The sequence below is a fragment of the Gadus chalcogrammus genome, chromosome 22 (assembly GCF_026213295.1).
Source record: "Gadus chalcogrammus isolate NIFS_2021 chromosome 22, NIFS_Gcha_1.0, whole genome shotgun sequence".
NCBI classification, from domain to species: domain Eukaryota; kingdom Metazoa; phylum Chordata; class Actinopteri; order Gadiformes; family Gadidae; genus Gadus; species Gadus chalcogrammus.
In genome coordinates, this window is record NC_079433.1 from 11,356,316 (window position 1) to 11,381,402 (window position 25,087).

The following is a 25,087-nucleotide window of genomic DNA, read 5'->3' on the forward strand; positions in this document are numbered from 1 at the left end:
GGACAGAATAGTGCAGCAGGTGACTAGAATAAAGCTTATCTGGGAAAAAACTGGTTTAGATTCTTTGCACCATACAGGAAATACAGGTTGAAATGAATTGCTCTGATTTGTTCTTTGAAGCTCTGGTTCAGAAATCCAGTCAAAATCCTGATTGAGTTTAGCTGTTAGGGTTTTTATCTTGTTTAATTGATTATTATTACATTACTTTTATTTTCTTTACGTACAATTATTATTTATTTATTGATTATGGTTAATATTATCACTGATTTCATAGATCTTAAACATTTTGTTTTACGTTCTCATGATACAGTTATGTACACAGGTCTATCTAGAGATCTTGATCTCAATCGTACTTTAAATAATTAAATAAAGGTTTGAATTGTATTGAATTTCCGCTAGTCCTTTCAGTATGGTGCTTACCCGAGTATTTCACCCGTATTTTCACGAGCCCTTTCACAAGTACAACCATACTCGTATGCCACTAGTATTTTCACAAAAAACTCCACCCACCATAGCTGGACATTACCTACCAGCCCAGAAAAGCACGGCATTCAAATACACACACTCACATCCCCAAAATCCCCCAGAAAAACCACACAGGGATTAGGTCATTGGACAGACCCCAGATGATATCAGCAAACCAATGAGGTGGGGAGGAGACGACTGAAACTGAAACCTCCCCCCCTGCTCCCAGACGATGTCACCGCCTTTCACATCGCTCTCTGTCCAGTACAGCAGAGCAGGAGGCTGGCTGTCATGAAGGACTCCTCTGTTTGTTTGCTCCATAATGGGGTGCAGCCCACTGGCTTCCTGTATCTGCCCCTTAATTGAGTTAAGGCATTAGGAGGCCTGAAGACCACACTGTTGTGTGACTGCCTAATGTAGATCTGCCTGTGTGCGTCACCCCAAACAGACGGACACACACACATACACACACATATATACACACATACAGGCGCACACACACACACACACACACACACACACACACACACACACACACACACACACACACACACACACACACACACACACACACGTGCGTTCAGACACATACACACGCGCGCACACACACACACACACACACACACACACACACACACACACACACACACACACACACACACACACACACACACACACACACACACTCACATAAACACTCAAGTACACAAACACACAGAAAGACAAACAGCAATTTGATGAATTTTCAATAGGCATATATGTTTCAAACTTTTAAACTTTGTTTAAAACTCAGTTGCTCAAAAAACATGTCTCTCAGAAATTGATATTGTTTTTCATGGGTGAAAACCGCTTAACACCCTGACACATGGTCTGCGGCACTAATTCCATAACAGTCCTGACGACCTTGGACTTTGGTGGACTACTGTGGGTGACTTGGAGTGGCAGGGCCTGGCCAGCAGCCAGCGCTCGCCAGGCCAGACAGATGGCCTCAGTACGTTTATAAGTCTCTCTGTGAACCGCTGCTAGCTTGGCACAGACGCCGGTGTCCGACCACGCAGCCTTCTTTTCACCCGAGGATTGGCTAGCGGCTGGCTAGCTGTGCCTAGCCGCCCTGTGCCAGGGAGAGGGGGTGACAGGGTGGCTTTATCTGCTCAGTTTAGCGGCAGCTGGCGAGAAACCCGAAAAGCTGCTGACCCTAACGCTGACGCGCTGATGATGATGGGCAGTGCACACACAGACACACACACACACACACACACACACACACACACACACACACACACACACACACACACACACACACACACACACACACACACACACACACACACACACACACTCACTCTCACACTCACACTCACAATTCACAGGCATTCTCGTGCGCATCCAAACACACAGCACACGTCGGATCGACGTTGGGGAATTCTTGGCAACTTGCACATTTGTTTTTGTGGTTTTGTGTTTATGTATACTTGCGAGAGCCACGTCAACAAACGTGGCTTTGTGCTATGCCAGGGTGTCTGGAAGACAGTGTGTTTTGGACTGAATGTGTTTGGTGTGATGCAAATGTCCCACAGGGCGAGCCATGTAGAGCTACAGCCCGCTACTGCTCTCTTGACCCTTGCCGCCTTTAGGTAGGAAAGCACAGAACATCTTGTTACGTTGTTTCTATATTTAAGTACAACTGTGTCAATGGGTAATCATAGTTAATCCACCAAGGCAATTATTATGGCATTGTTGACGTTGGTGATCGACATGTGTGCTTCTTGACACGATCCCGGGGTCAACAACCTTTACCAGGTATGCACACTAGCTGGTCGAGCCACCGAGCCACTAAGTCAACACTATTCTTCATTCAAAGGCTGGGCCCAAGCCACTCCCTCCTTCTTATTCTATGATATCACGCGGCCTCACTCCATATATCTCAATAGCGTTCCCAAAGGACACCGTCAGGATGGTATCCACTTCAGAACCAGCCTCTAATCCTCCAGCTCCAAGGTCCCAGACCTAGCACACAGAGAAGATAAGTGGAGAGACACAGAGACAGTTCCATTACTGCTTTGTCATTCATCCGTCTTACTCTGGAGTGAAACGTCTTACTCCTCCCAGGAGCGGAGGAGATGAGGAGACGACGAGGAGCGGTAAAAGTCTGACCCGGGGGCGGACGACCAGTTCGCTCTTGCTCTAGAGGAGGAGCCTGTGCGGAAGCCATGGGCCCCTCATTAGGTTATTAACATCCATCTCGTTCAATGAGACCACTTGCAATTAAGGGAGACAGCAGCTCTCGCTCCGAATAGCTGCTGGCGTCTTCTCTGCTGCTATTTAAGGCGCCCAAGATGTTACCATGTCTCTGTAATGTACGCCTTACGCGATCGCTGGGCCTCTCTCTCTCTCTCTCTCTCTCTCTCTCTCTCTCTCTCTCTCTCTCTCTCTCTCTCTCTCTCTCTCTCACTCTCGCACTATGAGTAAGGCTTCTGAGTCTGCTTCTCTATTGCGCTCTCTAATTTTCCGGGGTCAGACAAAGGACTCCTTGGCTCAATGTCAACACTCACAGACCCACACACACACCCACACACATACACATGCACACACACACACACACACACACATACATAATTGCCTCTAGTTTGCTGGAAGATGTATGACTGCTGTATGTTGTATATTATCTCAACGGTAGGGGTAAGGAGGTGTTGGGTTTGTGGTTGTGGTTTAGTGAGGCAAAGCAAGACTTCCACCTGAACAAAAGAACATTGGAATTCGATTTTTCCAAGAGATAGATAGAGAGATATATATAAAAAACACAAAATAAACTCTGGCTTCAAACAAACACAGCAAGCCAGACAATGAGGCTCGGTATGAACACATGAGGACAGACTTTGAACTGGAAACAACGGAGAAGAACACCACTGTATTATTTGTATGGGTTGTAGTGGTTCATTTCAGGGACTGGTTGTGGTTCTGTTTAGCGTCTGTTTTAATAGGTGTGTACTGGTGTGGCTGCACACACACACACACACACACACACACACACACACACACACACACACACACACACACACACACACACACACACACACGCGCACACACACACACACACACGCACACGCACACGTGTCCAACCCTGTACCATCCACATCTAGCAGACTGTGCAGAAATGTTGTAGTCCAAATCGTGAGGTTATAGACAGTAATATAGTAATGTGTTATAGTGGATAGAAGGAATATGAAAACTCGATGCTATCATAAAGTTTATTCCCCTCTCTCTCTCTCTCTCTCTCTCTCTCTCTCTCTCTCTCTCTCTCTCTCTCTCTCTCTCTCTCTCTCTCTCTCTCTCTCTCTCTCTCTCTCTCTCTCTCTCTCTCTCTCTCTCTAACGGTGGTCATAAAACTGCCAGAGCCTTGCGAGTTGAGGGGTAAGAATGTGACCAACCATAAACACTCAATAAGACTCATGTGCACACACACACACACACACACAAGCACACATACATTCAACACCCAGGTTCATACAATCACACAGATGCATGCCGGAGTCCTGATTAACCTCATTGCCTTTTCCGCTAATTTGTATTCTAAGGCTGCAGTGGCAGGACATGGTTACAAGCCTGACCTGCTTCATATAAAGTGGTAGTGTAGTATTAACTGGGCCGGGGGGGCCAGGGAGAGAAGACTTACATCTCTGTTAACCCCCCCCCCCCCCCACCTGTTTCCATATTCTCTGTGGGCTAGTCTAATAAGTCCTGTTGTGTACCTATGTTTTGGTGTTACTAGACTCGTAGAGACAGACAAACCACAAAGCTACATCATCCGCACCTGTGTGACGTGAGCTTATGTTAAGAAACAACAACAACGAAAGGTTGGGATCGTATGAGGAGGAGGAAGGCAAGAGAATCCTAAACGCTGGTGTGGCCTGCAGACGATGGCTAGGTCTCTCTGAGGGGAGGGGAGGTGGACATTTACAGGAACCGTCAGGGGGAGGATGGAGAAGGTCTCTGGGGGCAAGGAGAGGACGTTAATCATTGTACAGTCTGTCATCGCTGTCATCACCCCATGAAACCCCATCTCTGATCTCCTCTGGGTGTGTAGTGCTAAGAAACATGGGGAGAGAGAGAGAGAGAGAGAGAGAGAGAGAGAGAGAGAGAGAGAGAGAGAGAGAGAGAGAGAGAGAGAGAGAGAGGTACTAAGAAAACTATGGTTGATACACACTGGAAAAAAAGGTAGCGTTGGGTGTAACAACCGGAATGTGTCAAGTCACACACAGACGGGAAGGCACCCAAAAACTAAGATGCAGGGAGGAGCTTGGCTTGTAGGGCCCTCTGCATGAACAATCTGCTATTGTCCTGGAGGTCCATTGCAGGTCACACACTATAGGGTGTCTGACAACAACGAGAACCAAGGCCGGGCCACCGTGGCAACCTGCACCTCAGGGTAATCACACACAACGTCTAAGGGAAGTTGAGCGTTAAACGCCTGCTCATCCAATGGCCCCCAGTCCACTCCTAACACGTGGAGTTAGTTCCCCCTGTCCTGACACACATTGCCATGGTCCAGCCTCTAGCTAGCGCGTCATTTGCCCCTTACAGCCAGGTATGCCGTCGGCAAACCGTTTCCAAACTGTGCGTCCATAGGGCGTTGTGTAAGGGAATTAGGTCACTACACAGTCTTTCTCTACGTGAAAAACGAAACCATTATGAGGTCGTCGATGAGTCATCAGGATATCGGTTAAGAGAGGACAAGAGGTTGATATATCCCACAGGGTTTGTGAAGGGCTTGTTTTTCTCTGCTAACAAAACACTCCCCTCTCTCGCTCTCTCTGCCGCTCTCTCTCTGTTGCACGCTATCTCTCTCGCTCTATCTATCCATCTCCCTCTCTCTCTCTCTCTCTCTCTCTCTCTCTCTCTCTCTCTCTCTCTCTCTCTCTCTCTCTCTCTCTCTCTCTCTCTCTCTCTCTCTATCCAGCTATATCTCTCTCTCTGTTCCCCGGTCTGGCTGTAAGTTAGAAGGTAAGACAACCCGGAGACGTGGGGAGGCTTCATCGATCGGATCCATGGTTTCCTGCAGAGGAAGCACAGCATGCCTCCCTGGGTCATCAAGTCCTTTACGGTCCTACACTGCCTGTCACGTTTCAGTTCACCTGCCCTAGAGAGGCCATGTTTTAATGTCTCCTGCCGCTCCATAAATCATACACTGCCTCCTTTTCTTTATTTCTATCAAACACACATGCACATGCACACACACAGACACATACACACAGCCTTGCAAACAATTATGCCTTCTCTGCTCCAGTGGCTGTGTTCACAACCAGAGGTTGGCTTTACAACAAGGGCAGGAGAAAAGCATCATCGCACACACACACACATACACACACACACACACACACACACACACACACACACACACACACACACACACACACACACACACACACACACACACATACATATACCTCTCCATCTCTCTCTCACAATAGAGGGGTAAATTAAAGACAGGAGACTGCAACTTGCAACCTTCAAAGTGGTTATTGGGCCATAGCTCTACTCCAAGTGTTTTGTAGTCTAAGACTTGTAGACTAGTGTTTGAATCTGTTGATATAGTACCCTCTAGTGGAGGGCATACAAATGGCACTCATGGCCAATATGTTGGAAGGCGTTGGCCATTATCCCAATTGGCTTCAAACAACTAACAACTACTTCATCTAACACAGAAAATACGGGGGATTTTTTTTCCATTAACTAATGTAGATGTAAGTCACATTAGTTACTGGGACAAAATGCAACAATGTATATAATTTGAAATTAAACACATTCATTTGTTTTGTGTGGTTGTCGCCTTACGGATTTTGTCTGAAAGTGATATTTTTTGGAATCTGCAGTTTATTTAGCCTATGAGGTAGAATTGTCCCTTTGTGCCATTATATCAGTATGTCAGTGTGTGTGTGTGTGTGTGTGTGTGTGCTTACCTTACTTGGTGTGTGTGTGTGTGTGTGTGTGTGGTGGTGTGTTGTGTGTGTGTGTGTCTGTGTGTGTGTGTGTGTGTGTGTGTGTGTGTGTGTGTGTGCGCGCATGCCTGCATGTGTGTCTCGATTCAAAGGCATTTAAAGCCCCTCTCTCTCCCCTCTGCCCTCTCTCCCAGGCCAGATGGTGTCTCTTTAGGGCTCCTTATGAATATTTATTCTGGAGGGTCTTGGCTAACAAGAGGGGGTGATCGACCCAAAATAACATGGATCAGCTCACGACCAGGAGGGGGAAGAGAGAATGTTGCAAGGGCAGGGATTGCTTTTTATTGCAGCGAATACTGGGGTTTTTAAAGAACCATCTCACTGACAAACAAGTGATTGATGACGCACATAATCAAGTCATCAAAAACCCGTGATTTACATGAATTTATTCCCCCGTTGAGTTTCAGTGATTTTCTGTTTTAATGAAAGGAATACAGTGCAGACGGCATCTGCGATCTCGCTGCCGACGGCAGAGAGAGAGAGAGGTGTGGTAGTGTAGCGTTGTGAGATGTTAGCAAAGCATCCGGAGGTACGGGCTGTAAATTAGACGGACAGGTTGAGCCATTGGGAGGTTAATCTCCTACCATGGTTCTCCCTGTGTGTAAAGCTGCTCTCATGAAGGCCAGGGGATGCAAAAGACCACCAAACTGCACACACACACACACACACACACACACACACACACACACACACCAACACACACACACACACTACACACACACACACACACACACACACACATACACATACACATACACACACACACACACACACACACGCATGCTTACCCACTACCATTGACCCGATGCCAGTAGCCCCTGTCTGGCCCAGGGCATTGAGTTGCAGCCAGCCGGTCGTCTTTGTACTGTTTCCCTATCCCAGGGCCTTTGAGGCCCAGGGTGGGGTAGATTGTCATGGAAGACACTGATGGTGGATGTGTGGTTGAGGGTTAAGTGCTTTAACTGCGTGTCACTACAGCTGGTCTGGGTGTGCCAGGGACCCCCCCAGCAATCCCATTAGAAAGATAAATAAATCTTTTTTCAGAAAGCAACACCGTGGTTATTTGCATCAGATCATTTCCTTCGAATATAGCCGCCTCCTTCACAAAATTTGTAACTATCATTGCTATTTAGCAACGCTTTTATCCAAAATATCAAATCATGACCCAAAGAAAGACTGACTCGCTCAAAGCCTGGAATTATTAAGGTTTGAACCGAGGACGCTATCTCGCCCCACAACCAAACTCTTGTCTTGAGCTGTGGTCTCCCGTGTGACAGGGATACCATCCACGACAAAACATGTGCATGCTTGCATAACACGCCGGTCCAGGCACACGCCACCGGGAGAGACGGTACGATGACGAATGACAGAGGACGAGGTGACCCCAGGGTCGCGTGGAGTATTTATAGCCGCAGCTAGACCTCCGTGTCCACAGGGCACAAGTCTGACACACTCATAAACCAAAAGATGAAGAGCAGAGGGAACAGTGAGACGATGGCTGGTGGGAGGACGCACGGAAAGGGAGATGAAGAGGTGAACCCAAGTAGGGGAATATAAGTGATTCCAGAGGAAACAGGAACTCACTCCTTGGTTCTGTTTTATTTGGAGAGCGCAGATCTCTGTTAGCTCTGAGAATGTGTGCGGGGGACGGCTCGTTTATTTGTACTGGCCGAGGGAACTGTTACACAAAGTCGGAAGGAGGGATCAAAGGGAAAAGTTATGGAACAAGTTCTGAAAGCTTTACATAAGAGCGGATATCTTTGGGGATAACTGAGGGAAAATAAAATGGAACCGTTTTCTTTTTACTGAGTGACAGGCGGCAAATTCAATGATGCAATCATCTATTATCATTAGTGATCGCATTGGAGGTTTAATGATTTGCATTTTCAGCCAACTCTAACAATACCAACTCAGCCGGTCCTATTGGAAGGACCCCCTATTGGGGGGATGCTGGCATCTGGGGGGTTGTGGGGGGCTGGTGGTAGGCAGGGGGAGGGGGCGGGTTTGTGTCTCTTCCCCTATTTGTGAAAGCCATCACTTGGACAAGCACATGCACCCCAGGGATTGAGGTTATGTTGAGGGTGGGGGGGGGGGGGGGGATTGGAGGGGCACGTCGCTGACAATAGTACTGGGGGAGCGTCCGCGGTGGGGATAGGGATGGAGGCGAACTGGCAGACACGGAGGAGAAGGAGGAGGAGGAGGAGAGGAGGAGGAGGAGGAGGAGGCGGAGGAGGAGGGGGAGGGAGGAGGGCAAGCGAGCTAGGGATAAGGCAGCTGGGACAGGTTGGCAGGAGGGCTTGTTGAACGTGCGCTTGTGCACTTGTGATGCCCCAGACATTGCAAGATTGGAACTTTCTTGAGAGATTTGGCCCCTGTCTGTGTGGCTGTAGTCCTCCTCCTGCAGCTGACCTCCCCGGATCATTCTTCACATCAACGCGTTGATCCTCGCAACAACCCCCGGTCGCTTTTTGGGGCCATTTTTCTGCGAGAGCGACTAAAGTAAGATTCTTTCATTTTTGTTTGTGCCATGGCGATGATGTAGACATGGTGGTCTACCTGAAGAACAGCATCAAGTCCTTGCTCTCTGTCTTCACACAAGAGGAAGGGTGAGTGCAGGCTTTTGTGGTGCACTTTCACTGACGTGAATTGCAATACGGCGTCTTTGAAATTTTGGTTTCTGCTGAGTGCTTGTTCAAGTGATAATGTACCTGCTTGATTCGCTTGTTCCAAACGTCATGTGATTTGCTTAGTAGCATATCTACGCGGCTGTAGTTGCTAATCCATTGCGGAGATCGGGGTTCTTGATTTAGAATCTCTGTAGTTTAATATCCTGTGCGTCTCCATCTGTTGCGTCTGGTAACACATGGACACACGCACGCGCACACACACACACACACACGCACACACACACACGCACGCACACACACACACAGATAGATAAGCATAGACACACAGACACAGGGGAGTCAGCGACTGTCGAGGCTCAACAGTGCCGGGAGAGGATTAGTGCTGTGGGGGTATTCAGGGGTCGCCCTCTAATAGGATAAGCAGCTTTCTGACTCCGCAGTCGGGCTATCCGAGAGCCTCGCCCCAGCTCCTGATTACCCCAAAATCCTCTTGGGGGTCCCGGGGGGTTACCCCAATCTTAACAGAATGAGGGTCTCTCTCTCATTACAGTCAACAGTAGTTTAGTAGACTGTGTTGTGAATGTTAAATGAAGCATACTCAATGAAGTCTGGTACTCAGTGTTGTTATGTTCAGTTGAAATGACTGACTGTATTCTGCTTCAAAGTGTCCCCCTTGGTGGTGACAGGGGCATTTTGTGTCTCGGGGAGGAAACTAGTCGGCTTTTACTAACTTGTGTGAATGGGACCAAGGGGGGTATACCTGTTACTTGTACACAGACTGTCTCTCTCTCTCCCCCTCCCTCTCTCTCTGACACACACACAAGTAGGTTAGGGGAGCCCCCTCAGTGTGAGAAAAGACAGGGAAATAGGACTCCTTTATGCCGACCTTTCGTCGGCCACTAGGAAGAGAAGGGCTGAACTGTTCCAGTGCCTCTCCAACAGGTGTCTTCCATAGGTGGCGGTCTCCAAGGGAGAAATCCTATACCGGGACCCAAGAGTCACCATCCTAGTCTGGAGTTTGACTTGAGATTTGATGATCCACTCACTATGTAGTTCCCCCAACCATTTTGGACCACACAACACCATATTAGCGATAAGATGGTTTTGTACAGACATTTCCTGTTGCACACTAGATATTGGACTGTTGTTATTTTTCTGTACTTGACCTCAAGCCACAACTATTGGCCTGTTTATTCCAGGGCTTATTCCAGGCCGACTGTACCCACCCAGCAGGGATACTACGGGGTCTTAAGATCAACCCAATCCAGATTATACTATTAGTATCCCTTGCATGAATGAGAGAGAGATAGAAAGAGACAGAAGATTAGCCTTAGCTTTGCTATGCCGGGGGGGTTGTCTACCCGGCCCGCTGGCCGTTGGAAGGGATTGGAAGTGTCTGCTACGTCAAACGTGTACACAAGAGCACATCCTATGCTGTGAATTCTCATGTACCGAAGTCATCAATGTAGTCATCAGTGTATACTGTCAGAGGTTCCATTCATCAAACAGGACCACTCCGGACTCTGTCCAATCCAAAGCATGATGTAAAACATGGAAATTGTAGGATTTAGATGTGGATCAAGGATGTCACCAGGTGGAAGAGAGAGACAGAGCGAGATCAGTGCTAGACTCCACTACTTAACACTAAGTACCAAAACATTATGCAATACCACTCGGCTCTTGTCCTCATGTATACAAAACGTAACGTGAGTAACAGGTCCTTTCCCCCCCCCCTTCCCCCCCCCCCCTCCACAGCCGGCCCCAGGAGGCATGAGGAGCAGAAGGGGCTGTCGGTCCACTACCGGGCCTCCCAGCATTACCCGGAGAACGTGTTCATCGAGGGAAACCGCTCCCGCTACCTGGAGGACCTGCACACCGAGGCCCAGGAGGGCCTCAAGATCCTGCAGCAGGAAGGTCCGCCAGAACCGCCAGCACCCACCACGTGTGCACGGAGCAATCAAACGCAGAGCTGGGATAGATCCATAGACACCATGCACGATAGGAAACTCTCTCCCTCCTCTCTCTCTCTCTCTCTCCCGCTCTCTCTCTCTCTCTCTCTCTCTCGCTCCCTCTCCGCCCCCTCTCTCATCTCTCTTCTCTCTATATTTCTCTCTCTCTCACACACACACACACACACACACATACACATGCAAGTGTGAGAAAGAAGGGAAATAGGTCCACCAGAACCAACAGCACCCAGAGTCAATCATGCATGAACAAAATGCACTGCACACATGTAATCATACACATGAACATGGGCTTTACGTGCGTTTACGTGGTAATACATGTTGTATAATATACTAAATGCAGTATTGATGAGCCCCGAGGGTGAGCTCAGGAAGTTCCCTGACGTGTGTCCTACTTTCTGCGGCTCCCACAGAACATCTCATCGATGGAAGCTTCCCCGATGATCAAAGTGTTTCCGTAAGCAATATTTGAATATTAAAGGAACTCGAACACCCATCCAGCCCACAGCGCATCCCAACCTCTGACACTAAACAGCAGGTTTATCTGCTTGTGTTCCCCCCCCCCCCAGTCCTCCAACACTCTCCGACCCGAGCAGGACCTCTACTCCCTGGACAGCGGCTGTTCCCCGGAGCACGGAGGAATCATCGCCGGTGACTCGTCACACGCTAGCACTGCTTCGCCACGTCCACCAGACCTGTTCTCCCAAGTACACAGGGTGTTGTGTGTGTGTGTGTGGTGTGTGTGTTGTGTGGTGTGTGTGTGTGTGTGGGTTGGTGTGCCTGTGAGTTTGGTGTGTTGTGTGTGGGTGTGGTAATAGCTAGTGCACCTATTTGTCAAAAGTTTCAGAGTTTGGATTCCCAAATTACAGCCAACACGAACAGGCTTTAACATGACAAGGACCAAACTAACAGAGGGCAAACTACAGACGTATCTGCTGCAGAGCACTAATGGGACGGGAGAAACACCTGGGGTAATTACAGAGAAACAGAAACACCTGGTAGGGGAAAGGACTAGCAGCTGTCAGCGGTTTTGGGCCTAGGGGAGGAGCAGGGGCGAACTTTCACTCCGATTAGATCCATCCCCAAAAACAGAGATTTCAGCTCAAAACAATTGGCTGTTTTGTCATCTGTCATATAAGTTTCCCATGGTCAATTAAAAACATTTGAAAATAAACATTGACAATGTCCCTGCCAGCTTCCACCTTCAAACCCCTGAACAGCACAGATACCCTAAAGAAACCAGACAAGAGCACCAGGAAGAAGACCAGAAGGACATCATCATGGTTATATACCCCAGCAGGTCCAGAGGGAGGGAGATTGGTACGTACTCAACCCTTAAGGAACCTTTAGAGACATCCAACGGAAACCAACAACATACATAGGGGTGTAATGTTCCTCTGCTTTCACTCATTGTCCCTCAATCCCCGCCCCCCTTCAGCACAACAGAGGAGCTCTACGTTCCAGCCCATCGTGTCTCCCAACTCACCATCACGGCGACCACGCAGGGGCAACGACGGACTATCAGGAGTCGCGTCATCCCGACTATCAATGGAGAGACTCCAGTAGCCAATCAGGAGGGAGCAAGGGTGAACCTATCTGATCTCGAGGTGAGGTTTTCCCAATAATGACTTTATTCACCCTAGCGATAATCCAATGTCAACACCGCCAATCGGATGAGATAAGGTAATGCTTGAGCTCCACCACCTTGATCATTACATCCATATTTTCTTTAAACAATGGCGTTTATACATTTGACTTCTACCCGTTTTTGGTAAGCAGGTGTCCAGAGAGGACCAGCTGCTGAGGAAGCACCTCCAGGCAGTGTACCAGGAGGAGCAGCTCTCAACCCCCCAGGACCCTGGCTACCATCTCATGACAACCATCAGCCAGAGACCCAAATCTCTCGCTGTGCCTGGCATTACCACTTCCTGCTCGGCATTCAGCTTCCTCCATGAGCCCCAGGTGACACAGCAAAGTTGGCGGATTTGATTTCAATTGGATTTGAGCTCATTGCCTAAAATATCCTGCATTCCTTTGTAATGATCGATTATTGTTTCAATGATAATAATGCATACAGTTTAGTACATTTTGTTGTAGTGAATAAATACACATAAACCATCTCGTGAATGGATTTCCTATGATATTTCTAATGTCCTTCCCGTGTCATTCTAGGGTCCGGTGATGTCCATCTCCCCCCAAGCCACCTACTTGTCTAAGATCATCCCCAACGCTGTGCTGCCAGCCTCCGTCGAGGTCATCCAGATCAGCCGCTGTCGGGGCCGACCCTCGGCTTGGCTACTGGGCCTCCACGGAGGCAGTGTTCGAGCAGTGAGCAAGAGCAGTCTCACGTCCGTGGACTCGTCGGTGAGCCCCGTCTCTTCACGGCGGTCCGACGGCGAGGGCTCCAACGCCGACAACTCCCAGACATCCTCAACTGTGATGGAGTCAAATGCAAGCGGGTCGCGGTCGTCTTCCAGAGATGACGATTCGACGGACGACCAACACACACTCCACAAAGCAGAGTGGAGAGGTGGTGAACCCACAGACGATGGTCGGGCTCGAGGTGCAGGGCAACCCTTCATCAGAGCCCAACGGAGGGCAAGACCACGTGTGAGCAGTGTGCAGCTTCAATGAGTCTTGGTCTGAGCAGCCCCAGTAGTGACCAACCCACCTGCTTAGCCGGTATGGGCCAGGGGTCGGACTGTGAAGCTTCGGGGTCGGTGTCCGGTGGGGAAGACATGAGGTGCAGTCATTCCTTCACTCGTAATCTGTCTGTTGTGAAGACCAAGCTGCCACCGGCACCCCCGCAGAGAACCAACTCTCTGCATGGTAATAAGGTGAGGAAGAACTCAAAACACCCGCTGGTTATCAAAGATCCCATCGACTCTGTGACAGCGAGCGCTGAAAATGAGCCATCACAGACCGATATTCAGTGCGTCGTTTCTGAAAGCACTAAGGAAGAGCCTCAATCCATCTCGGTTGCTGTTCCCATTTCTAGGAATGAGGTCACATCATCACAATCCTCCGGTTCCTTAAACCCTTTTCCCGACTCTAATAGTGGGGTTGGAGAACCGTCAAACCCACCATCAGTATCCTCTTCCTCCCTACAGAAGACTCGCTCAGAGGGGAGCAACTCTGAAAGGACCATGTCCCCTTCCAGTGGCTACTCCAGTAGGAGCGGCACCCCAACACTCTCCCCAAAAGGGATCTCTCCGACATCGCCCGACAAACAGAAGAAAAGACCGGTCAAGCCAGAACGATCTGGATCTCGGGCCTCATCATCAGCCTCTCCCTCATCCTCCCTCACCTCTCTCTCGTCTACTTCCTCTGATCCAACCAATCAAGAGGTCTCGGTCAATATCCCCTGTACAGCTCAGCAGGACTCGCCGCCTTCAACCGAGAAGTTCACACAAGTTTGTTTTTCTCCTTCGTTTGCCGACCGAGAGGTGTTCAACATCCCCCCGCCTCCGAAGGTCAAAGCTCCATGTGCCCCACCCCCAGACGTGTGGGCTCACAACAAACGCAGCGTGGAGCTCCTTCTTGGCCCTCCCTCATACAGCAGTAGACCAGTGTCCACAAAGACATGCTCCTCACAGACGACGGAAACGCAGGCTGAAGCCAACCATGGGGCCATCACTGTGGACGTCATGCAAGCACCAGAAAGCCATGAAGCGGTCCCCCATGAGAAGTCCCTGTTAGAGGACATTTTGGAGACTGTTACCAAGGTGCTTGATAGCAAAGCAGGAAGCTGTTCAGCCCCAGAGGAAGTAGATCCAACAACAGATGTCCAATGGGAGGAGCAGAGTAGCAGCCCAGCAATAAAGGACACAGAAAGTCAGGAGAAGACAATGAAGAAGCAGCCACCTCCTGTCATGAAGAAAACCACAGCACCAGGAACGATCAGGGATGAATTGTTATCAAGAAAGATGCTGATAGAAGAACCACCGCAGCAGCAGACAGAATGTAGTGATGCGAGAGACGATGTTGTTCCCAGGCAGGATCCCACACCTGCACCACAGCCTGACATTCAAGTCAGTCGCAGTGAGGAGGAAACACTCGCAGCCATGCAGACACCGCCCGAAGCAACCCCCAACGCTACGAAGAAAGTCGACAAGGGCTCGCCTCCTCCTTCCCCACCCCCTGCCTACCACCCCACACCTCCTCCCTCCAGAAAGACACCTCCCTCGCCAATATCCCTCCCATCCTCAGTGGTGTTAGAAGGAGTACAGGAGGAGGCCCACACCGTCGAGACCTGTTGGCCACCGCCTCCTCCACCTCCTCTAGAAGGGGACATGGGCTTTGAAGGAGGAGATGAAGTGGATTTCCCTCCACCTCCGCCATTCGTGACAGAAGTTCTGCCAGACGTGATCCACGGATGCATCGCAGCCACAAAGGGCCCAGAGCAACCAGGTGCAGCTTTAGAAGAGGCTAAACTGACGACAAAAAATTCCTGCAGTGGGAAGGGCAAAAGGACGAAGAAGAAGTTATGTCCGTCAATATGCCTGCAGATGAAGAAAGGAGCGCGCTAGAGGGGGCTGCGACATGTCGTGACATTAACTGCACTGACTTGGACAACAATCTGTTACAGGACGTTTTGCCTCTGTCAGAGGATGTGCCACCTCCTCAAAAGGAGGCTACCTCCACTCTGCCAACGTCTTTAGAGATACCACTGTCAAACCCTAATCTAGTGCCCTTGAGCAGTGTTTCCCCTGCACTTTTATCGGCTCCAACGGAGGATCATATCAGTGCCCCCTTTTCACCTCCAACGATTGTCCCACAAGCCCCTTCTCCACCAGCCGAAAATAAATATCCCGGTGTCAATTTCAGAAGGCAGCCGAGTCAAGCAAACAGAGACACAAGGAGCAAAGAAATCCTTTCGCCACAAAAGCGTACCCATTCCCAAAGAGGACGCCAACATCCCACTTGTCACGCCTTCTCTGCTTCAGATGGTTCGCCTCAGAACGGTCAGCATGGCTGAAGATGAAATGAGCGCCGGCCAAACAGAAGACCACAACATGCCCTCGAACGAGGGGCTGAAGTCGGCCCAGGACAACTGCCCAGTCCCAACCTCAGGGCAGCAAACTACTCCCCAAAAGCCTGTTCGCAAGTCGTTGTCTTACAAATCAACACACACGAAAACGTCTGCGGTCACTCTTCACTCCCCCTCGATGCGGCTACAGGAGGCCATCCGCATGAAGACCGCGGCAATGTCTTCGAGGGACTGCCTGCCCTCCAGACTCGGTTCCCGATTGCCGATGAGTAGCGGCCTCGGTGAATCAGGGACCTTTGACCCACTCAGGTCCTCGGCCTCCACTGCTAGCTTCATCTTCTCCAAGAGCACAAAAAAGGTTGTGATCGGGACGGCGACCTCTGCTGAAGCCCACGCCGGCCTGAAGCAGAGCCTGGCGGCCGAGCTGATGCAGGTCACGGAACGAACCAAAGACGCCACTGTACACAACTTGGAGGTGAAGTGGGATAAAGTCCCACCACCAGTGGCCAAGAAACCAGCGCATGGAAGCCCCGCTCGTGCAAACCATCGAGAATTGAGAACGGAGGAGAACACGGGAGAAAATGGAGGAGGGGCAACCGCACCACCTGAAGGACACGGAATATCTTCGGCGGAAACGACTAGTAAGTTATTGACCTATCAGTAATTTGCACCTCTGTATCATGCTCCTCTTTGGATATGAAGAGTACAGAAGCATAGTAATCGCAATGTTGCCTAAATGTGTATAACCTTGGTTTTCTACTTGTGCTATTTTCTTTAAATGTGGAAGGGTGTGCCTCAAGCTGCATTATCCCATAACTCATGATCACATCTCATCCAACTGAATTAGTCTCTGGGACTAAGTGTGCCTGTCAATATAACTGCATTCCGGTGTCCCCTTCCTAATGTGTATCTTATTTGTGTCCCCCCAGCAACCACTGTGACGTCGGACACAATAGAAACACTTTTTTAAGAAAGTGACATCCTGTTAGAAATCAAAGACTAAACAAGATGGTGGTTGGAGAAAGCAAGTACTACCAGTGGAAGAGAAACGTCAGCAGCAGACAAAATGTCAGCCTTGAAGATTGTGACATTTAGCTTAGCTATCTGAGGTTTTGTGTGTGGAAAGTCTTTTTAAAAGCCTTAGCCTGAATTGGCCCTTGTTTATATTTATGCAAAAAATGTCTCGCCCCAAGTTTCTTATCATAGCTTTATGTGAAATATTTTTATAAAATAGATTATCTCTTGTATTAAGGCCCCTCAGGATGAAATGGTGTGTTGATGCTGGACTGTACATAGTTGATTTGACAAAACAGCGCCTCCCTGAGGATTACCTAGGTAGTGGACACTGCAGTTCAGAGAACAGAAGAAGTGTGTTAAATGTACAGATGCAGATTGATTTGTGCATAACAGTGTTATGCACAAAGGAAAGTGCATAGCAAAGGAAAAGTCACTCAAAAGCCATAATCATTCCCCAATCAAGGTTTAATCTTTTGTTTTACTTTACCATTTGTTATTGATTAGACTAAAACCAATGAAGTCACCATCACTCAAGTTATTCCTAATTTCAATACAAAAAGTAGATGGTGTTAATATACAAAATCAGAGGAATATATATTTCTTCATCCACAATACGTTTCAATTGTTTTCCTGCACAATCAAAAATGTTTTTACAAGACGTTATTTATTAAGAGTTGTATGATCTAGGTCACTTGTTTTACACATTTCCCCAGTCATAACATTTATTTTCAACCCCAGTCTTTGGCCATGTTAAAGAATGAATTGGTCTGAAATGATTGAAACACTGGACTAAATCTATTATATACTAAAGTTTAGTTGTTATTTGCCCAAGACTTTTCTGTACAATATAGCTCATAACTTTATTTGCACAAGAATCCCCTTTATGAGGTTTCCGACCAAGACAAAGACTATCTTCTTACGGAGTCACAAATTGAATATTCAAAAGAATAATGTACAGTTATTACTTCTATAAACTTTATTACAAATATGTCTCTGTTTGCTTTTCATGACTGTTTTGAGAAACCAGACCTTTCTTTCCTTGATACGTTTTGTCAGGAGTGTTATCTAGAACGGCACAGCAAAGAGGAAAACTTGAGGATTGGTGACAGTTTATTGAATATGCAGGATGACATTACAAACAGCCCATATGGTACGGGACGTGTTCAGCGTACACATGGACCACATGAACCAATGAAACCATGGACAGTGGCGATTAACACAATGACTGTATTTCATAATGACCCTTCATACCTGTAAGAATACGTGACTTGAATTCACTTATTCACATCCCGCCCCCGATATTAGAAATGTCTTCCAGAAAACTCATCGTCTCTGGCCGATGCCGATGCCGTTTCAATTTGAGCTTGATGAGTTATGACCGCATTTTCACATGGGCTGACAAAAAGCAGAGGTTGTCATGTCTGACCGTGTCCATGTTTACTCGCAACAGTGAGCATCTAGGAGATGTTTGCTCCTTTCAACGACTTGCACGTTACAGGTCCTAGTTTGGTCATCAACTGCTGGTCTTTCCACTGGGCCACACACTCCCCTGACAGCTTCAGGTCGACCTAGGGCAGGACAAACACGTCAGTAGACCCTTGAGTTTATTTGTAACTAGAAATAAAAATTACACTATTTTTAAACAATCAAATCCAGTCCATTGTAGTAAGATAGCTGCACATGCCAAATCATTATTTGTGCCTATTATTAATAATAGGTATACAAGTCAGAAAGCTCCATGGATCCATACCTGCAGTTTCTCCCAGACCTTCTTCTTGGGGTTGAGTTTGTCGTCTGGCTTGCCCGTCTCATATCCTTCCACAAAGACACGGTCCCCTGGGGACGACCCCTCCGGGGGGTCAAGAGGCTCCACCCTCCTGGGCTCTCCTTCACTGCAAGATTAAAAACATGCCCGCCACATAAACATTGTTAAAGCCAAGGTATAGCGGGAATTAGTTGAGCAGCACGGCCACCAAACAAAACCTCAACACTTTGGCCCCTTAGTGGTCAGGGGCAAAAACGTTTACGCCTCATGATGTTTATGATAGACACTGGCACACCCAAGACCAATAATTAACTTAATAAGCTACAGCCGTTTCCACTTAGAACTGACAATCGCCTATTTGCAAATGTGCATTAGTCTGGAACCTGCTAATCTTTTTACATAAGGGCGTCATCAACAGCCGAAGAGCAAAACGCAGTACGAGAGACATGCAACCAAGCAGAGCAGTGAAACGTGTGACAGAACAGCACATCCGACTACCATTATCCCATCAAACCCACCACATATAAGATCAACCCATGTGGTTGACCCGGCTGGGGTCTGCTAGGAATGTGAATTGAAATGGGCCCCCGACGCACGCGCCCGGAAAAATGTAACATGAGCTTGCATATTTGTCTGGTTCCCAGGCTAGTTTTCACCCCTACCAGTACACTGCTGTGATACAGGCCTTTCGATATCCATGCATCACCTATAATATATAAAGTAGGAAGGGGTCGTGCCTTTCGAACAGAACACACACACACACACACACACACACTCACATTGTGGCACAGAGCACCATGGCCTGGGACTCGATCCCACGCATCTTCTGGGGCTTCATGTTGCATAGCAACAGCACCGATCTGTCCTGCATCTCCTCCAGGGAGACGAAGGCCACCAGGCCGCTGACAACCGTCCGGGGCTCCGCCTCCCCCACGTCGATCTTCTCCAGGTACAACGAGTCGGCGTCCGGGTGCTGAAGGCCCGATCACAGCAGACAAACAGGACAGTTACCCTCTGAGGTAATCTCATCAATGGTCCAGCACTGTTGGGCCAGGTACTTTCTACATGCTTAAAGTAGTTCACTTGAGACGAAGAACCTGCATTGGATGTACCAAATGAATTCATGTACTTTAATTCCAATTGAAGGGATGATACACAGTAAATAGTATAAGTAAACATAGCCGTCTTTCGTGACTCATTCAGAGTGAGTCTTGCAGCAACGACATACAACAGGCCATTGTAAAAGCCTAATCTCAAAACGCAACAAATTTGGCCAAAATAGTGAATAGTTTGTGGAAAAAAACATATCTTAAGTAGCTTCTGCTTGCCACGTACATTTGTGATACACGCATTCTGTTCCCTTAAAATGATACATAAACTGAACAACTCAGATAAACACTTGCCACTGTAGTTCAGCTTTGACGGTTTCAGCACCATGTTAAAGGTCAGCCATTTCACAATCTACCCTCTAGTGGCATCACACATGGGAGTGTCCACCCGGGTGTATGAGAGATCAAGCCACCAGCCTACCCAGTGTACTGAACCAACTGCTGGGCGGATCCATCCATCCTACATCTGGACGAACACTCCCACATGGCAGGCCACTATACTCAGGGTAGATGGTATGTAATGCCTAAGGGACCTCCAACCTGACGGTTATCAGGGGCTCTTTAAAGGGGTCCGTACCTTCTCCACGCTGATGACCTTCCCCACTCGGATGTCCAGTCTGGAGGGAGCGAGCTCCGCCTCCTCTCCTGCTGCCGATGGCTTGGCCCCCTTTCCTGCTGCCTCTGCCAGGGACACACAGGGGGGAAGAATTTGTATAAAAGGACAAATTTAAGCAAGATCCACAAACTTGGACTCTCCACAAACTCCCGCCACCCTCCAAAAAAGTTATACTCTGCTTCAGAGTCATAGTAAATAACCAGATCCCTGTAGCCTTAAAGCACATTATATGAATGATTGTGTTTTAGAGTACATAAGAATATATATATACGAGATTAAGGGCTATACAAATAAAATTGAATAAAATTGAATAGCTCACTAGCCTCTCATTTACCGACATATCATCCACACAGATCTAATCAGTTTTCTCATTGTGTCTACTGACTGGTCTTTGAGGGGTCGGGGTAGGCCGTGTTGGCCAGCTTGCGGAGCTCGGGGGTCTCAAACTTCTTCCTGATTGGGTCCAGTAGCTTGTTGAGAGCCACCTCCATGGAGGCCTTCAGGTCACCTGGGTGGACCAGCTGGGTGGGAGAATTAGAATCACAACGCCAGGTAAGCTTCCACACAGAGGAAGGACTTTAATTATTGTGTATTGGTACAGAGATCTATCCATCTATATCCCCAAAAACGAGTACACCGTACCTCTTCTGCAAAGTCCTTCTCCACATCCTCAAACGCTGTGTAGACTTTATCTCCTCCCCACTTGGGGTCCCTCTTGACACTGAACTCTGGAGCAGAAAGCAAGACACATCATCGTTCCCTGATGCGTGAAGAAGCTAGGGGGAACTGAGAAATACACAAGGCTCAAACGCAAAGGGAGGAGTTTCTGTACCTCCGTGCAGAGGGAAGAGCACATGCTTGACGAAGGAGAGGAGCCCGTTGTTCTCGATGTTCCCCGGCTCGCAGAAGGCCTTCTTCAGCTTCTTCTTCACATCCTCCTTCTTGTCCAGCAGGTCGATCTTGGAGTCCTGTGGTCAGCCGCAGAAAAAAATATTAATTTGGATCCTCAGTGATGATTGGTAAATCATCCGGTCAGGTTTACTTTTGTGCATTGCATATCAAATACCAATATCCACTGAAAATGGCAATTCAATGTTTATTTTTGATTTGTCTAACAAACATTTATGACACCTTAATCAAAGTAATCTATAGTGTTTGGATGTCAGTCCTCCAGATAGGTTAAATCCCGTCATTTGTATTTTCAACTTTAAATCACCCTGTTAGCTCAAACCAGGGCTTCAACTACAGTATAAAAACATATAAATCACTCAGAAAAGGTACACATGTACCTTCTTCATTGACAAAACAAACAGTCCAGTTTGTGCATTTGCGTTTGCATGTTTGTGTTCAAGACCAAGTTAAGGACATGGTCGACTTCCCAAAGCCAGTTCTATGGCCCACACACACTTATTTTTCCACAGGCAGTGTTTCAAAAATCAAGCAGAATTCAGACCTTCAGTTGAAGTCGAAGATATTGCGGGTGTCTATCGTAATCAGCAGCCTGCGTCCCCTCCCTGTTCACACTCTCACTGCTAATTGGCCAACGCTTGCCCTCCCAGTCCCCACACACCTGAACTCAATGCCTCCTGATTATTTCCTCTCATTAAATGGAGCCTTCTCCCGCCTCGCTGGCTTGTGTTTCCCTTTCAAATGGGAGTTTCCCCTTTAAAAGGGACCCCCCCCCCCATTCCCCTGTTTATTTTCCTCATCACAGTAGTTTCATTAACCCCCCACCCCCAACCGCTTGAGTGTGTAGAACCGTGCGTCCATGTTATGTTCTGTCCTCCTTACTTCTTCAGAGGAGCTCATCTTGGTTCCCGTCAGGCCGGGCACCATGGGGTTCATCAGGTGGGAGCGTTTGGCGTAGCCCAGGGAGGGTAGGTACTGGGGACCAATGACAACACAGCAGGACACATTATTATAACAATAATAATTACCTACAAAATATTGTATTTGTTTTTCTCGCCTTGCAGGTCAGCCTGCAAGGTTGTTTTTTGTACTCTGTTACAGTATCGATGAAGAGAACTATAGAGCAAGAGCATAGGAGTGAGAGGATGGTCTTGAACGCGGGGGAATGCAATAGGAGTGTACCTTCTCAGCCAGGGTGAAAATCTTCCTTTGGTCCACACCTCCAAACTGGGCATCCACCTTCAGATACTCCTCATCCAGAGCCTGCAGTCAGAGCGCAAAGGACATTTGGAAGAAGTCATTTCTTCCCCACGACACCTCTGGGGAACAACGAGGTACGTTCAGCTCCAACGGGCTGACGTACGGCTCGTCCTGCGGGCTGCCTCGCCTCGAGGCGCGTTACCTGCAGTCCGGGGTAGAGCAGTCCGCTCAGCAGGGGGTGCTCCACCTGCTTCACCACCTCTGCTCCGGCCTTCTTGGCGTCGTGCTCCGTCACCATGGAGGACAGCCGGTACACGTCCAGGGTGTACTCTCTGAGACACGAACGGCATAAGCGTAAGGTCAACTTGATAAAGGCGTAGGCTAAAGGTCGATTTGTAATTTTTTCGCAAATTTTTGAATAGAAAACACTGATATTCTCAACGTAAACAAGTCAGGTTTTTTCTTTCACAATTCTTATGTTGATTATAACTACAAATGCCTTTTTTACCCAATTGATTATATATATCTGACTTGCATGCATTTCTCGTCAAAGAGTAACAGTCCCATTTATATGCTTGTTGTTATTCCTTAGTAACACGTTGCAGGAACGGTGAGCGGTGACCTGCCTGCTGAGCTGGTAGTCTGTCCCCTTCACGAACTTGAGTTTGTCCAGGGGCACTCCTATGCTCTCCAGCATGGCCTTGATGACCTGCTCGTAGTACTGCACCCTGAGCTCCAGCAGCTCCCAGGGAGCCTTCATGTTGTCCAGAAAGGCATGCAGGTCTGCAAACAGGATGGTCACCTGAGGAGAGAGGGAGAGCGAGAGAGAGAGAGCGAGAGAGAGAGAGTAAATGTCTGAAAGTGTGATGAATAAGCTGGCTCTCACATACAGAAGGATTATTTAGTTAAGATAGGTGTTTACATTTCAGCACCTTTTGACAAGTTATATTTTATTATATAATAGACAGCGTACAAACAGAGTGATATGGAATGTCACATCATGGAACCATCGCTGTTTAAACTAGATCCACATCACTGTTGACAATATCACAGCAAAAACGTACACCGTTTACATTTCTTGCATTGATCATTTGCAATTGAATTCATTTAACAACAAGTAGCAATGGTTCAGCCCACTCACCTCACATCCAGCCTTGAGGAAGTCTGCTATCTTCGACATTGGGACAAAGTAGGCGACATGGGGTTTGCCTGTGGTGGCCGTCCCCCAGTATACCTTCAGCTCCCTCTCCTGGAGCACCTGCTTCAGCTTCTCCTCACCGAGCACCTCCTATCATATCAACATAATACCCTTGTTAGTTTGTGTGTGTGTGTGTGTGTGTGTGTGTGTGTGTGTGTGTGTGTGTGTGTGTGTGTGTGTGTGTGTGTGTGTCACCTGCAAATTCCTCGTGATGAGCTGCAACTTCTCATCCGGGTTGAGCTGTTCTGCCATGATGATGTTCTGGCAAATGGATGTGAAAAGAGTGACAGTTTCTTGAAACCAAGTAGCCTACTACTAGGAGGTATTTCTAAACAAAACATTAACGTACGATTCTGTAATAGACAATTAAGTATTGCACAGAGTTGACTTGTATACGTTTTATTTTATTCGATTGGTAACGTTCACTCAGGCTGAGTGAGCCGATACTGAAAGAACATGCTGGCCTATGTGTTGCCAGAGCATAAGCTACAGTGAGCAGGGATTTAGCTCGTTCTTCATCTGGGGAATAGTATGGCAAATGAACTAATTTGAGTTTACACTCTAACACGAATTATAGATGTACAAAGTTCCTGTTTACCTGATGATTTTATTCTTGAGGCGTGGACTCGGTTTAGATGAGAGGAAACGGGATAGAACAGTCAGTGTGTTGCATCAGCGCTGACTCAGTGATCGATTCGTACAGGCAGGCCCTAGACGAAAGCATTCGAGCTGCATAGTCGAGCCACTGACGGTAATACTAACAGCCAACAGTAGATGGCAGGACAGCCGCACATATCAGCAGCCTAATTTCTTCAGGGTAGTTGTGGAGATTCGGAGTCGCATGCCATGCATGCATTGACTCTTTGGGCTGCAATAATGTATGCAGTGGCTTACATTTCTGACCCCATCCTTTCTGTAGGTGGGTTTCTTAACCCACAAAAGACTGATGATAGATCCCTGCTTTATCAGTCTTTATACCATTGCTGTTAATTACGTTCTGAAATGGTCTGCAAGGGTTTGCATTCTATTGCAACGGAGGAATGAAGAACAGGCACCTCCAATCATGTCAAGGAATAATAAAGACAGCCAAATACTGTTTATGCATTTAATTGTGCATTTAAAGTAAGATTATATACTTGCGTATGCCAGCCAATACTTAATATCGAATTTAGACTTGTATACTATGGCTCAAGTAATATCCACCAGTTTAAATTAAAAAATCGCATTT

At 47.9% G+C, this 25,087-nt stretch overlaps 2 protein-coding genes across 2 annotated transcripts in view; one reads left to right on the forward strand and one right to left on the reverse strand.

Moving 5' to 3' along the window:
- The window catches only part of kiaa1522 (KIAA1522 ortholog), a 37,447-nt gene extending 18,045 nt beyond the window's left edge, over positions 1-19,402 (forward strand). The window contains 11 exon segments of the mRNA XM_056583480.1: positions 10,844-11,002; positions 11,469-11,512; positions 11,625-11,706; positions 12,251-12,338; positions 12,494-12,662; positions 12,835-13,017; positions 13,228-13,514; positions 13,706-15,575; positions 15,578-15,930; positions 15,932-16,686; positions 16,975-19,402. Of these exon segments, the coding sequence (XP_056439455.1) occupies positions 10,844-11,002; positions 11,469-11,512; positions 11,625-11,706; positions 12,251-12,338; positions 12,494-12,662; positions 12,835-13,017; positions 13,228-13,514; positions 13,706-15,575; positions 15,578-15,930; positions 15,932-16,686; positions 16,975-17,015 (4,031 nt within the window). The 3' untranslated portion in view covers positions 17,016-19,402.
- On the reverse strand, positions 17,516-24,575 carry yars1 (tyrosyl-tRNA synthetase 1). The gene is made up of 14 exons (XM_056582176.1): positions 24,458-24,575; positions 24,055-24,120; positions 23,803-23,949; positions 23,288-23,463; positions 22,864-22,993; positions 22,644-22,724; positions 22,344-22,436; positions 21,385-21,520; positions 21,195-21,280; positions 20,938-21,073; positions 20,514-20,617; positions 19,607-19,800; positions 18,813-18,954; positions 17,516-18,630 (listed from the first exon to the last, which is right to left on the reverse strand). The coding sequence occupies exons 2-14, from the start codon at positions 24,109-24,111 to the stop codon at positions 18,520-18,522; spliced, it is 1,593 nt and encodes a 530-aa protein (XP_056438151.1). The 5' UTR covers positions 24,112-24,120; positions 24,458-24,575; the 3' UTR covers positions 17,516-18,519.
- Positions 24,576-25,087: the final 512 nt, after the last annotated feature.